Raw genomic sequence first — 13,556 nt, forward strand, 5'->3', positions numbered from 1 at the left:
TGAGTACCTACCCGAGGCAGGGACTTGTTTAGCCCCCGTAAAAGTTCCAGAACTCTGTCCTTCGGGGGTGGTTCCTGCGGTGGAGACACGCACCAACGGCCCCGGCCCCGTAAAATTGCCCTGAAGCTCCTGCGGTGGAAATGGGCCTATTATATGGTGGCGCCTTCTGTCATAGGCCAGATTAAAACTTTCCAGTAAATCTGGAACCCGTTGAAATATGTTGAAATAGGTCAATATATGAAATATATTGACCTGCGAAACATTGCACCAGATAAAGATGAGGATTGAACAATCCACCCTCACCTTTCTCCTGATGGAAAATTAATTAATTATGACTTTTTATTTATGTTTTATTCTTTAAATCTTATTTTATACATAAATCAATTTATTATTTTAGATATTATTATTATTGTTATTATTTCTTCTTATTTGTCCTTATGTGCTTCACAAACTTGAGCTGGGTGACGGCAAAGAGTGAAGGAATGAAGACTTGGATATGTTTTGCTCCCTTTCACACAGATCATACTGTACTGACTGTTAAATGATTCTGGAAAATCAATAAAAATAATTTGAATGATAAATATGGTTGTGAGCAGCTGAAGCCACATCATCTCAGCTGTACATGACTTCCAAATTAACTTCTAAATAGAAAATATTTCACACACTAAACACTTTTGCGCAAATCATAAAACACGTAATTATCATGTACATACAGTGTGTCCAGATATCAAATGTATAATGTGTTTATTTACGTTTCTATAGCCACATCTTAAAAGTCTTGTTACCATCAAACCACTGGGTGCTCCATAATGAATGCTTCCTGTATGAAGGTTGAGCAGCTACATGTGTAGGCTATCCCAAAGAATTACTGGTACTTGTAGCAGTGATGTGATGTGATGTGATGTGATGTGGAGTCAAGTTTCTGTTTTTGTCACTACATAACTTTACTGCCCTCTACTGGATTTTAAAACATATGGCATTTATCTCACCAAGGCCAAATGTCTTGTGATGTTATGAAAGTGAAAACAATTTGTGTGTCTGTCCTCTCTGTTACACTCTTGGGTTCTTCCTTGGCTCATGCTGCACCCTTCCACCAAGTGTCATAGAAATTGGGCCCATAGTTATTCATAATCCTGCTGACAGACAGACAGACAGACAGACAGACAGACACACACACACACACACACACACACACACACACACACACACCCACACCCACACCCACACACACACATACAAACAGTATTAAAAGTATAACCTCCTTGGCAGAGGTAATAAATCATGTTTTTGATTTTAAGTTAGTACATTAATCTTCTGTCAATCTCCTAAATGTGTTTTGAGCTGATAAATATCACAGTGAAAGCAGTCAGTCAAAGACAGTATTTTTGACGAGCCATAAAGCTAAGAAAGTATATCTTCACCTTCAAAATTTTAAACTATACTGACTTCCAGCTTCTAAATTAAAACCCTGAAGGCCACAATAAAACTCTCCTGAATAGACTTTTATGTCGCTTTATCTAAATGGTGAATGGACTGCACCTATAGCAGTTATCTCGTCTTCCAACCACTTACTTTAAGCCGCTTTAACACACACACACACACACACACACACACACACACACACACATACAAACAGTATTAAAAGTATAACCTCCTTGGCAGAGGTAATAAATCATGAAGTTTTTGATTTTAAGTTAGTACATTAATCTTCTGTCAATCTCCTAAATGTGTTTTGAGCTGATAAATATCACAGTGAAAGCAGTCAGTCAAAGACAGTATTTTTGACGAGCCATAAAGCTAAGAAAGTATATCTTCACCTTCAAAATTTTAAATTATACTGACTTCCAGCTTCTAAATTAAAACCCTGAAGGCCACAATAAAACTCTCCTGAATAGACTTTTATGTCGCTTTATCTAAATGGTGAATGGACTGCACCTATAGCGGCTATCTCGTCTTCCAACCACTTACTGTAAGCCACTTTAACACACACACACACACACACACACACACACACACACACTGGTGGCCGAGGCTACCTTACATGGTGCCACCTGCTACACAGTAACCTTTCACACACACTCACACACTGATGGAGCAGCCATCGGGAGTAATTTGGGGTTCAGTATATTACCCAAGGATACTTCGACTTGCGGACTGGAGGAGCTGGGGATTGAACGGTCAATCTAGTGGATGACCTGCTCTACCTCTGAGCCACAGCTGTCCCATTTACACCCCTATTTTGCCCTGATTCAGTGTTCTTGTAGCAGTAACTCTTCCTGTGGCCTAATGCACAGAACTCTGTGTAGATTCATGACAAAAAAATGTGTATAAGCATTCTTTTTGTCAGATTTATAAAGCCATGCATACACCTGATTTTATTTTATAAATCTCAATCCTTGTGGCATTGGGTGCCAGTGGAGGAGCCTCATTTCAACACTGTGACGGCCTCCTGCCTCTAGGGCCTGCTGTTGTGTTCTGTGTTCCCTCTCTTGTGTTGTCTTGTCTTTCCCTGCAGGTCGTAGGTGGGGCTTGCCACACCTGGGTGGACCTGGCCAGTCCACAGGTGTATAAGAGCTGGCACTACTCCTCACATTTGGTCTTCTCTGCTCTGCTCCGTGACCTACCTGGCGCGGTTGCATCACTGCGCCCGCGATTCCTCGGTGCATTATGTTGTGGTTTAGTTAGTTTATTTGTTATTTCAGTTAGTATTTGATTATGTTTCCAGTTACCTAAATGTATATTGTTTGTAATATAATCATTTCGTTTTACTTTAAAAATCGTATGTCTCCTCGTTTTTGTCATGGCTTTGAGCCAGGTCATGACAAAATGGGGGCTCGTCCACTTGTTTTGCCTGTGCGCACCGGTAAGTCATTCATTCAGTCGGTTTGTGTATTAGCTCGGAAGGTTGTGAATGAAATAACGTTACCGTGCTTACTACGGAGAGGCGTGGGAATCCGGAAACTGCGAGGGCTTTGTTTGAAATGTTTGGCACGCTGCGCGGAGAGGTATGGTTGGGAAAAAATAATCCGTTTGGTAAGTAATATTTGCCGTGGCTGCTTTGTATCTAAGTAAAGTTCATTGTTTTTTTTGGGTTTTTTTTGAGCACCCCGATAAGCTTAGCCGTCGGGCAAGCAGGACTTGTCACTTGGTTATTTTTTCTCTTTTTTATTTTTGTTGGCAAATCCTGAGGAGGGAGCGCTCCGGGCTCGGGGTATTACGATCGGCTGTGTCCATGGTCGAGAGTGGTATGTCGGGTCTGGTGACGTTTCGAGCTCGGCAAGCCATCGAAGACGGCTATTTGAGGCTCAAGTTAGATCTGTGGGTAGGCAGTCAGGGTTTGGGGTGTCTCAAACTTTTCCCATCTGTTAAAGTTTGGGGGGAATTAAAGCAGCTCGGCGAGTATTTGGTGTTTGATGCCACTTTGTGCGCGAGGGTTTTTGGTAGGTAAATTTGTTAATCTTTGATTTGAACCACTGTAATAATAAAAAATGTCTGATATTTCTGACTTCGTTAAAGCTCCCTCTGAGGACTTTTTGAATAAATGCACTAAGGAGCAGTTGTTAAAAATTGCAGAGCATTTTGAAATTGTTTCGGACAGGCGGTTAAAGGACACTGTAAAGAGCATTTTGATAGCTAATTTAACTGAGATGGGTGTGTTGGCCGTAGAGCCTGTATGTCCTCCTGATGCTGGTTTTTCCTCGCCGTTCATTGCAGCATCTAATTTCACTTTCGAGCAGCAAAAAGAAGTGTTAAAGTTGCAATTAGAACATGATAAAATGAGACAAGTGGAAATAGAAAAGCAATTAGCTATTGAAAAGTTGCGCTTTCAGACTGAACAGGCAAAGCTCCAGCTTCAGCAGTATAAGCTGGATTTAATGAAAAGCGGTAAGTTAATTGGAGATGGCTCTTTTGAGGTGGATGCGTCTTCGTGTTTTCCGGGGTCTCCTGACTGTTTTGATGTTTTAGGTAATCTTAGGTTGTTGCCTAAATTTAGTGAAAAAGACCCGGAGACTTTTTTCTCGTTATTTGAGCGTGTTGCGGAGACGAGAAAGTGGCCTGAGTCCGCTCTTCCTTTAATGTTGCAGTGCGCGCTGACCGGTAGAGCGCAGGAAGCCTATTCAGCTCTGTCCGTGTCAGACAGCCAGATTTACTGCCTTGTGAAATCTGTTGTGTTAAAAGCTTACGAGCTCGTACCCGAAGCTTATCGCCAACGTTTTCGTACGTGGAAAAAGGCTGACAAACAAACGCATCTCGAGTTCGCTCGGGACTTAACTGGACATTTTACGCGTTGGTGTTCCGCATTGGAGGTCAAGACTTTTGATGACCTGTGTGATCTGATACTGTTGGAGCAGTTTAAAAACTCTATTCCCGTGAACATTGCGCAACTTATTAGTGATCACAAGGGAAAAACAGTGAGCGAGGCCGCTGCCCTGGCTGATGACTATGTGCTGACGCACAGACGGTCTTTTGGAGAGTTGCGCACTCACGGTACCAGTTTTGGTGAGTGTGCAGGTGCCGTGAGTTATGTTCCTTTGGGTAAGTCTGACTTTAGAGAGCACAACACGAGAGTCTGATAAAATCTGTAGCTACTGTCACAAGAAAGGGCATTTTAAAGCGGACTGTTTTGCACTCAAAGCTAAGACTAAACAGAGTGGACCTGCGGGGCAGCCGAAAGGTGCCTGTCTCGCTGTGTCCGTGCCAAAAACACTCTCAATACAGGTAGAAAGTGTGAATGAGCATGTTAACGATGTACCTGGTGAACTTGAACCCTTCTTGCCTTTCGTTTCTGATGGTCACGTTTCTTTGGTAGGGAGTGATTGTAAAGTGCCTGTTAAAATACTGCGGGACACTGCTGCCTTTGACTCATTCATTCAGGCTTCGGTGTTGCCGTTCTCTGAAGAGTCACACGGGGTGTTTTGTGCCGGTTTTGGGAATGGGGATGAAGGTTTTGCAAGTTCCTTTGCACAAGATGGTGTTGTATTCTGATCTTTTTCAGGGGGAGATAACAGTTGGGGTGCGTCCTGCGCTGCCAATTGGGGGCATCACTCTGACTTTGGGTAACGGTGTGGCAGGTGGACGTGTCTGGGCTGACGCTCCACCTCCGCCACCCCCTGTAGTCTCTTCTGTTCCGCTGGTGAGAAAACAGCCCGATGAGTATCAGGCCAGCTTTCCTGAAGTTTTCACTGCGTGTGCGGTAACACGTTCAATGACACGTGACACTCCTGATTCAGTCTCTGAACCTGTATAAATTAAAGGTGAGGTGTCAGATTCGTTGTATTTTTCTGTCTGACGTCCCTCTCTCGGCTTCGCAGGAAGAGCTGAAATTGGAGCAGCGGGCGGATCCTTCTCTGGAGGGTTTGTTTGACATGGTGTTACCTGAAGATGAGGTAAAAAATAATTCTCATGGTTATTTTTTTGCTGAATGAGCTTCTGGTGAGAAAGTGGGTGCCTCACGGAGATGACTTCGTTGGAGACCCCATTATCCAAATTGTTGTGCCTGTTAAATTCCGTGAGTCTGTGTTGAAACTTGCTCATGATGAATCTGGACACTGGAGGGGTGGAAAAGACTTATAACCGGGTCCTCAGGCACTTCTTTTGGCCTCGATTAAAGAGGGATGTAGTATCTCATCTTAAAACGTGTCACACCTGTCAGCGTACAGGTAAACCGAACCAGAGAGTTAAGCCCGCTCCTTTGCTCCCGATTCCTGCCGTAAGTCAGCTGTTTGAGCACCTTATTATTGATTGTGTCGGACCGCTTCCTCGCTCTCGTTCAGGTGCTGTGTATTTGTTAACGGTTATGTGTCAAAGCACTCGTTTTCCTGCGGCGTACCCATTACGCACAATTACTGCGCGCTCTGTTGTGCGCGCACTGTCTCAGTTTATTTCTATTTTCGGCATTCCAAAGGTAATCCAGTCTGACCAAGGCTCAAATTTTACCTCCAAACTCTTCTCTCAAGTGTTGAAACAGCTTCACATTAAGCATAACAAAGCATCTGCGTACCATGCCCAAAGTCAGGGAGCTTTGGAACGTTTCCACCAGTCCTTAAAATCATTGTTGCGTTCCTACTGTGTGCAGATGGACAGAGATTGGGAGGAGGGGTTAATGCTGGCAGCTCGAGATGAGACACAGGAGAGCACTGGTTTCAGCCCAAATGATTTGGTGTTCGGTCACACTGTGCGTGGTCCTTTAAATGTTCTGAGTGATCAGTGGAAGGATGCCGAGCCACCTAAAAATCTTACTGATTATGTGAATGGTTTCCGCCATAGACTGTTTACTGCCGGAGAGTTGGCAAAGAAAAACTTGACACTTGCTCAGACTAAGATGAAAAAACTGTATGACCGGCGTGCTGAACGCCGCGTGTTTAGTGTGGGGGACCAAGTCTTAGCGTTGTTACCTATTGTGACTTCTCCCTTTCAGGCTAAGTATTCTGGTCCATATGAAGTGACAAATAGTCTCTGAACACAACTACATGATTTCTACTCCAGAGCGTAGAAAGAAAATGCAGCTGTGTCATGTCAACTTGTTAAAACCTTATTATGCTCGTGTTTCAGATGACACCGACAGTGAGAGTGCCTCAGGACTTCCACACTTTGCTGGTTCGGTGGGGAGAGTGTCCACAGTTTATTCTCCAGTCAGTGTCCACTGAGGTAGAGGATAGTTTACCTTGTGTTGATCCCGCAGTTCTTCAAGGTCGCCTTAAAAACTCGGAGTCCCTGAGTAACCTGCAGGTCCTCTTAGGTCACTTAGCCGAGTCCAAACAGGCAGATTTATGTAATGTCATAAAATCTTTTCCTTGTTTGTTCAGCGACACTCCCACGCAGACAAACTTAATAGAGCATGATATTGATGTTGGAGATGCCCAGCCAATCAGGCAGAGATTTTACCGGGTGACCCCTGGAAAACATAAATATCTGGATGCTGAAAGAAAATACATGCTTGATATTGGCATCGCTGAACCTTCTTCTTCCAGTTGGGCTTCCCCTTGTCTTTTAGTGCCTACGTCTGACAACACTCCCAGATTTTGTACTGACTTTCGTAAGCTAAAATGCTCTAACGAAACCCGACTCTTTTCCGCTTCCTCGCATGGAGGATTGTGTCAACCAAGTGGGCCACGCCAAATATGTCAGCAAGTTCGACCTCCTAAAAGGTTATTGGCAGGTCCCTTTGTCTGAGCATGCGCGTGAGTTATCCGCGTTTATTACTCCGACTGGTTTGTATTCTTACAATGTCATGCCTTTCGGGTTGCGTAATGCCCCTGCCACATTTCAGAGGCTCATGACAAAAGTTCTGGGGGACTTGGAGGGGTGTACCGTCTATTTAGACGATGTGGTTGTCTTTTCTGACACCTGGGTTTCTCATGTTGAGCACATGCGTGTGTTGTTTGCCCGTCTGGCTGAGGCACGTCTGACCGTTAACCTCTCAAAGTGTGAGTTCGCCAAAGCAACGGTGACGTATCTCGGTCGGGTGGTGGGGCAGGGTATAGTCCGTCCCGTTGAGGAGAAAGTTAAGGCAGTTGCGTGTTTTCCTGTTCCTACAACCAAAAAAGAGCTCATGCGTTTCTTAGGTCTTGTTGGTTATTACAGGAGCTTTTGCAGAAATTTCTCTGTAGTCGCACCATTAACGGATTTGCTTAAGGCAAGCGTGACTTTTGTATGGTCTCCTGTTTGCCAGCAGGCATTTGAGAGTCTTAATAATAAGCATAGGTAGGTTTTTGTACATATTGAAAAAAGTGACTCTTTGGGTAAGGTTGTAATAGTTTAGTGTAATGATAAAGATGAAGTAAAAGAAAAATAGATTGTATTTGATTTGGTTGAATTGAAAAATTTATATTTTTGATTTCAGTTAGCACTGAGTTGTCTGGGGTTCCGGGATAGGAACCCGGTTTTTATGGAGGAGGGTGTGACGGCCTCCTGTCTCTAGGGCCTGCTGTTGTGTTCTGTGTTCCCTCTCTTGTGTTGTCTTGTCTTTCCCTGCAGGTCGTAGGTGGGGCTTGCCACACCTGGGTGGACCTGGCCAGTCCACAGGTGTATAAGAGCTGGCACTACTCCTCACATTTGGTCTTCTCTGCTCTGCTCCGTAACCTATCTGGCGCGGCTGCATCACTGCGCCCGCGATTCCTCGGCGCCATTATGTTGTGGTTTAGTTAGTTTATTTGTTAGTTCAGTTAGTATTTGATTATGTTGCCAATTACCTAATTTTATATTGTTTGTAATAAAATCATTTCGTTTTACTTTAAAAACCATACGTCTCCTCGTTTTTGCCATGGCTTTGAGCCAGGTCATGACAACACCCACAGTGAGCCATGAATGGATGTAGAAACGCCCTGAAACATTTGTTTGCATATCAATACTTGTTCCCCTCCACCACTCATTAGACCTGTAAATGAGAAATACAGTACAGAAAGAGAAATTTCACCAACTGTTTCACATCGGTGAGGTTGTCAGATGGTGCCAGAGGAGCTGTCTTTATGCACAGTTGCAGTGATTTATAGTGTCTGCACCACTAATTCATCACACTTCTGCAAACCATCACTGTGGTAAAATCTCTATCATTATATTTGTTAAATGTTGGGAGATTGATCAATGATTCATTCATAGCATTCATGTTCAAATAGACTTAAAGTGCTTCATAGGAAACCATTATAGTTTTTCTCAATTGTTTACACACAAATACTGGTACTTGAGACACAATGACCACAACATGTAACTCATGCACCAACCCCCTGAACCAATTCTGCTAAACTACAAGCACAATTCCTGCTTTACACTCAAATTGCAGTTCTAAAACACTTTTTTTTCAAAACACTACACACAATTCTCTGCATTTGGCACAATTTTCATGAAGAAAATCTCTTGTTTTCACAAGGAACACACTGTCATTCAAAATTTTAAAGTTAATTGCCCTACTATGCACACTGACTCATCACATGAGCAAACACCTGTCACACAGTTTTACAATTAGCAATCAGAGCTTTAGCATAAAAGGGCAACAGGTGAGCTTTTCTGTTTTGGAGCAATGGATGCCAACATTGGAAACAGAGCCAGAGCCAGAGCCCGAGCCAGAGGAGTGAGAGTAAGAGGAGGAGGACGGGGAGGTCGAGGACGAGGAAGGTCAAGGACTGTAATCTCTAATGAGATCCGAGCCACTTTGGTTGACCATGTGGCAGCATAGTTTTGTTTTGTTTTTTTACTGTAACTGTATACAGTAAATTCATCTGTTGTTTTGTATGTAGACCACTGTATGTGCAACTTTGTGTTGGTTGGGATGTACACTGTGTACATTGTTTTTGTGGGAAAAATAAAATATATTTGTTACCATGTATTTGTGTGTTCTGAGTATAAAAACAATATTCTAAAATGTTTTACATCACACTTATGTATGTACTGTCTGTAGTAAGTGTAACACTGAACAAAAAAAGGCCTAAGTCATTATGATGAATGGAGAAGAAGTGTTTTCCATTCATCATAGTGTTTTACATTGAGCACATCAGTGTTCAACTGGTTCTTATAAATGTCTATTCATATGATGGTTTGTGTATGTCATTTGAAAACAAAATACCATTTTGAGAAGAAATAACATTGTTTTGAATGTAAAGTTTCATTTTGCAGGAGAATTGAGGGGTTTTGCCCACTGTGTGTGTTTTTTGATTTGTGTGTAGAGTTCTGAGAGTATGAGGCATGCTTTCAGAAAATGTGTGTAAACAATCAAGAAAAACTGTAAATGATCACTAACAGAGAGGTGACTGTGACTAAATAAAAAGAAATTTATCACTCATAAATAATTTTGAAATAACTTTTTAAATGTGTCTTTAATTGATATTTTATAGAACACCATGCAGTATGTAAAAATAGTAACACACATTATAGCCGCACATTCTTTCCTTCTTTATTTATTTTATTGGTGAAATATTGTGTCAAAAAAGGGTGGTACATGTATGTAGAAAATAGGACAAATGCAATTGACAGACATACAGACAATAACATAAAGCAGTTATGATGATGTATATGGTGGTATGATAAGATTCCAGGACTAGAGATTAGATTGTTTCAGGTAGGGTTTGTGTAGGAAGTGTGTTTGTCTGTGCGTGCACGTGCATGTGTGCATGTTTTGATGTTTGTATGTGAGGCAGTGGCGTGTATATGTTGTTATTGATTGCAGAAAGGTGTATCTGTGGGGTAGGGTGTAGACTATGGGATGTGTGGCAGAGAGGGAGAAAAAAAGGGGCTGTGTTGATTTTCTACAAGTCATTTGAAATTTTGAATAAAATCACTCTTGAAACATTTTTGAACAAACCATCACCTATGTTACATTTTTAACACATCTGTCACATTTGTGGTAATCACATTGTCAAATTTTTGGACAAATCATCTCACACTTTTGAACAAATAATCACTGCTGTCACAATTTTAAACAATTAATCTGACACATTTATAAACAAATCACCACATCTGTTCAGTTCAGTTTTGAACAAATCATTACGTTCGTCACATTTTTTTTTACAAACCACTACATCTGTAACATTTCTGAACAAATCATCACATCTATCACATCTGCAAACCCATCACTGCTCTGTAAAGGTCTGTTAGTGGGAAGCCTGGCATTGCTTGCTGTTCACAAGTGTACTGTAACTTGACATTGATACTCTAATTGAGTCTTGCAGATGTACATCGGTAAGGTGTGTTCTGTGTTTGTTCTTAATGAAGTTCATGAAAGAAAAGGCTGATTCACACAGATAGGATGAACCAAAAAGACAGGCAACTTTCATAGCTGCTGTGCACACACCTTTGTACTTTTCTGGGCCCACAAGGCACCAAAAGTTTGGTGCATCTTGTTGGGCTTTGAGGTGAATTTTACTTTGCAATGTGAGAGTTTCCATCTCTACCTCTCCAGCATCCAAGTTGAATGTTGCACTTAGTTGCTCAGCAATGCATGCCATGTCAACTTTCATGAAATGATTTGAAACGAATGACACACATAGATCCAGCTGATCAAAGTCATAAAACCTGTCCTCAAACTCTTGCCCAAGTGGGGTTATGAGTTGAGAGTACTATTTTGCAGCTCTGTTAAAAGCTCCAGATGCAGAAACATTGTCATTCACCACTGACTGAACAGAAGGAAAGTGCAGCATTTTTCTTCTTTGTAAATGCACAGAGACAATGTTCATCTTGGCTCTAAATGCATTTACATTACCGATCATGTCTTACCTTTGCCTTACAGTTCTCATTTCAAATGTTTCAGTTTCCCTAACGATGTCCTCAGGGCCATCGCAACCGGAATGGCAAACTAGGCAATTGCCTAGGGCCCTGAGCTGGAAGGGGGCCCCCAGAGACGGCTGACATTGGTCCATATCAATGACAATATGATGGAACCCCTATAGACACTGCAACAACGACAACACGTTGGAATCCCCCCTAATGGGGCCCCCTACTAGCTGCTGCTTGCCAGTGGCAGTGGAAGTAGGGTGACCAGATGTCCCGCATTGTGCGGGACTGCACAGCATTTCTGTCTCTTTTCATGCGTCATGCAAATTGAGACCATGTCCCACATGATTGGTTGCCACCCGCGCTAGCATTGTTGGAGTACCGTAGTACTGCGGTACCTCACGGTACCACTACTGTGGGATAAGTTCAAAGTCCAATTGCAAGAGGGTGAGTGTCCATGCGCCGTCCAATAACGGCGCGCGCTGGCCACCTGGCACTCAATATGCTGCTGGGGTGGTTTGTATCAAGTGACATTTCAGGTATTAGCTGAGCTATTGAGTATCTTTAAGCAGTGAAAGTTACTATTTATTTCTTTTTACTTGTAGGTTAGATTTGTTTATATGCTACTGTTATTATACACATATCAGAATCAGAATCAGAATAACTTTATTGTCCTCAGAGAGGAAATTTGTCTTGAACAACAAGGCGGCTGCGGCTCACAATTTAAAATACAAAACGACATTCACAAGACGTAGAGCATATGAGGACAGTTCAGTGCTTAGATGGTATCCGGGAAGTCCATCCGATTTTTTGCACATGACCCAGCAAAGAAAAGTGGTTTGTGCAGGAGTTCGAGTACAATATGACTATTGTCACACATGTATACTGCCAGATATTAATACATACTTATTAATACTGCCAGATATTAATACATACTTTCAACATATTGTACCACAGTAGCCAGAACTATAACTATAATATTATTACTTTCAATAATGTTGTTGTAAGCTACTGTCATTACCTGCATCTCTCTCTCTCTCTCTCCCTCTCTCTCTCTCTCTCTCTCTCTCTCTCTCCCTCTCTCTCTCTCTCTCTCTCTCTGTCTCATTGTGTCATACGGATTACTGTTAATTTATTATGCTGATCTGTTCTGTATGACATCTACTGCACGTCTGTCCGTCTCTTCCTGAGGTTTCTACCGTTTTTTTTTCCCCCGTTAAAGGGTTTTTTTTTGGGGAGTTTTTCCTTATCCGCTGCGAGGGTCATAAGGACAGAGGGATGTCGTATGCTGTAAAGCCCTGTGAGGCAAATTGTGATTTGTGATATTGGGCTTTATAAATAAAATTGAATTGAATTGAATCGAATTGATTTGTTTTCCACAGAGCTCTATGGTGCGAGCATTTTACTTGCATTTGCGACTAAAAATAGTTTTGCGCAAGCAAAACAAATCATTCAGGAGCACACTGTGCGAGTACAGATTTCAACCAGTAGCAGAAACTAAAGGCGAACCCTGCCGTTTATGGGTTGAACGGGAGTCACAGACGCCGTATTCCTGTCAAATATGGCGCAAGATAAGGGCTTACCGGCGACGGAGAAGTCCGGCTCCAGGTCCAATAATTTCCTCTTTGTTGATTTCATGACTGCCCAGAAATACCTGAACAGCCAAGCCGTGGTGGCACACAAGTATGTGATGTGTCAGAGGAGAAGCAAGCCATTCACATTTTTCTCTTTGTGATAGGTAACAGTCCACAAACCTCACCGCACTTTAGGGACCGTTCTTTACTTGTCAGGGGAGGAGGGTGGCTGGTTGATTTTTATTTTATTTATTTATTTTATTTTGATCCCCCCTATGTTAATCACTTATTGATGCTGTTTTTGAAGTATGAATAAGTCAATAAGTAATTTATTCCATTTAAATATCATTGATGAATTAGGCCTATAGAAAAGTGATTTATCTTTTTATAAATGACAAAAGGCACAGCTGCCTAATTTTTGCTCTGGTATCGTGATATTACTCAGAACCGTGATACTTTCACTTGTATCGTACCGTGGGTCCCAATTTTGGTACCGTGACAAGTCTCTGATGACTAAACTTCACACTGGGGGCGGGTGTCCCACATTGTCCCTCACAAACCTACTCCTTGTCCCACATTTGGCATTTGGTTTATTGGGACCTAGAGGCGGGGGGGGGGGGGGGGGGGGGGGGGGGGGGGGGTGCTCCAAGGTGCCTCTTGCCTGGGGCCCCCAGAGTGACTTGAAACATCCCTCAATGTCCTTTAAAATGCAAGGTCAAGTGTCCACTCAGTGTCCTCAAGCTGCAAGGCGTCTTCCCCTCTGGATTCCATGAACTCTTT

At 42.5% G+C, this 13,556-nt stretch overlaps 1 protein-coding gene and 1 long non-coding RNA gene across 2 annotated transcripts in view; both read left to right on the forward strand.

Moving 5' to 3' along the window:
• LOC144459418 (uncharacterized) overlaps positions 1–13,556 on the forward strand; it is an 83,722-nt gene that overhangs the window by 58,509 nt on the left and 11,657 nt on the right. The gene's annotated exons all lie outside the window — the stretch shown is intronic.
• LOC144459429 (uncharacterized) lies at positions 1,193–9,736 on the forward strand. Its single transcript, XM_078163468.1, has 3 exons — positions 1,193–5,134; positions 5,313–5,387; positions 7,978–9,736. Exons 1-3 carry the CDS (start codon positions 4,934–4,936, stop codon positions 8,146–8,148), a joined length of 447 nt encoding a protein of 148 aa, XP_078019594.1. The 5' UTR covers positions 1,193–4,933; the 3' UTR covers positions 8,149–9,736.

Source organism: Epinephelus lanceolatus, chromosome 21 (genome assembly GCF_041903045.1).
Source record: "Epinephelus lanceolatus isolate andai-2023 chromosome 21, ASM4190304v1, whole genome shotgun sequence".
NCBI lineage: Eukaryota > Metazoa > Chordata > Actinopteri > Perciformes > Serranidae > Epinephelus > Epinephelus lanceolatus.

Excerpts from the sequence above, each read along its gene's own strand:
- LOC144459429 (XM_078163468.1), top strand. The coding sequence starts at position 4,934 with ATGGGGATGAAGGTTTTGCAAGTTCCTTTGCACAAGATGGTGTTGTAT. Across the intron at positions 5,135-5,312 it reads TAGTCTCTTCTGTTCCGCTG|GAAGAGCTGAAATTGGAGCA; the intron begins GTGAGAAAACAG and ends TCGGCTTCGCAG. Across the intron at positions 5,388-7,977 it reads TGGTGTTACCTGAAGATGAG|GTCGTAGGTGGGGCTTGCCA; the intron begins GTAAAAAATAAT and ends CTTTCCCTGCAG.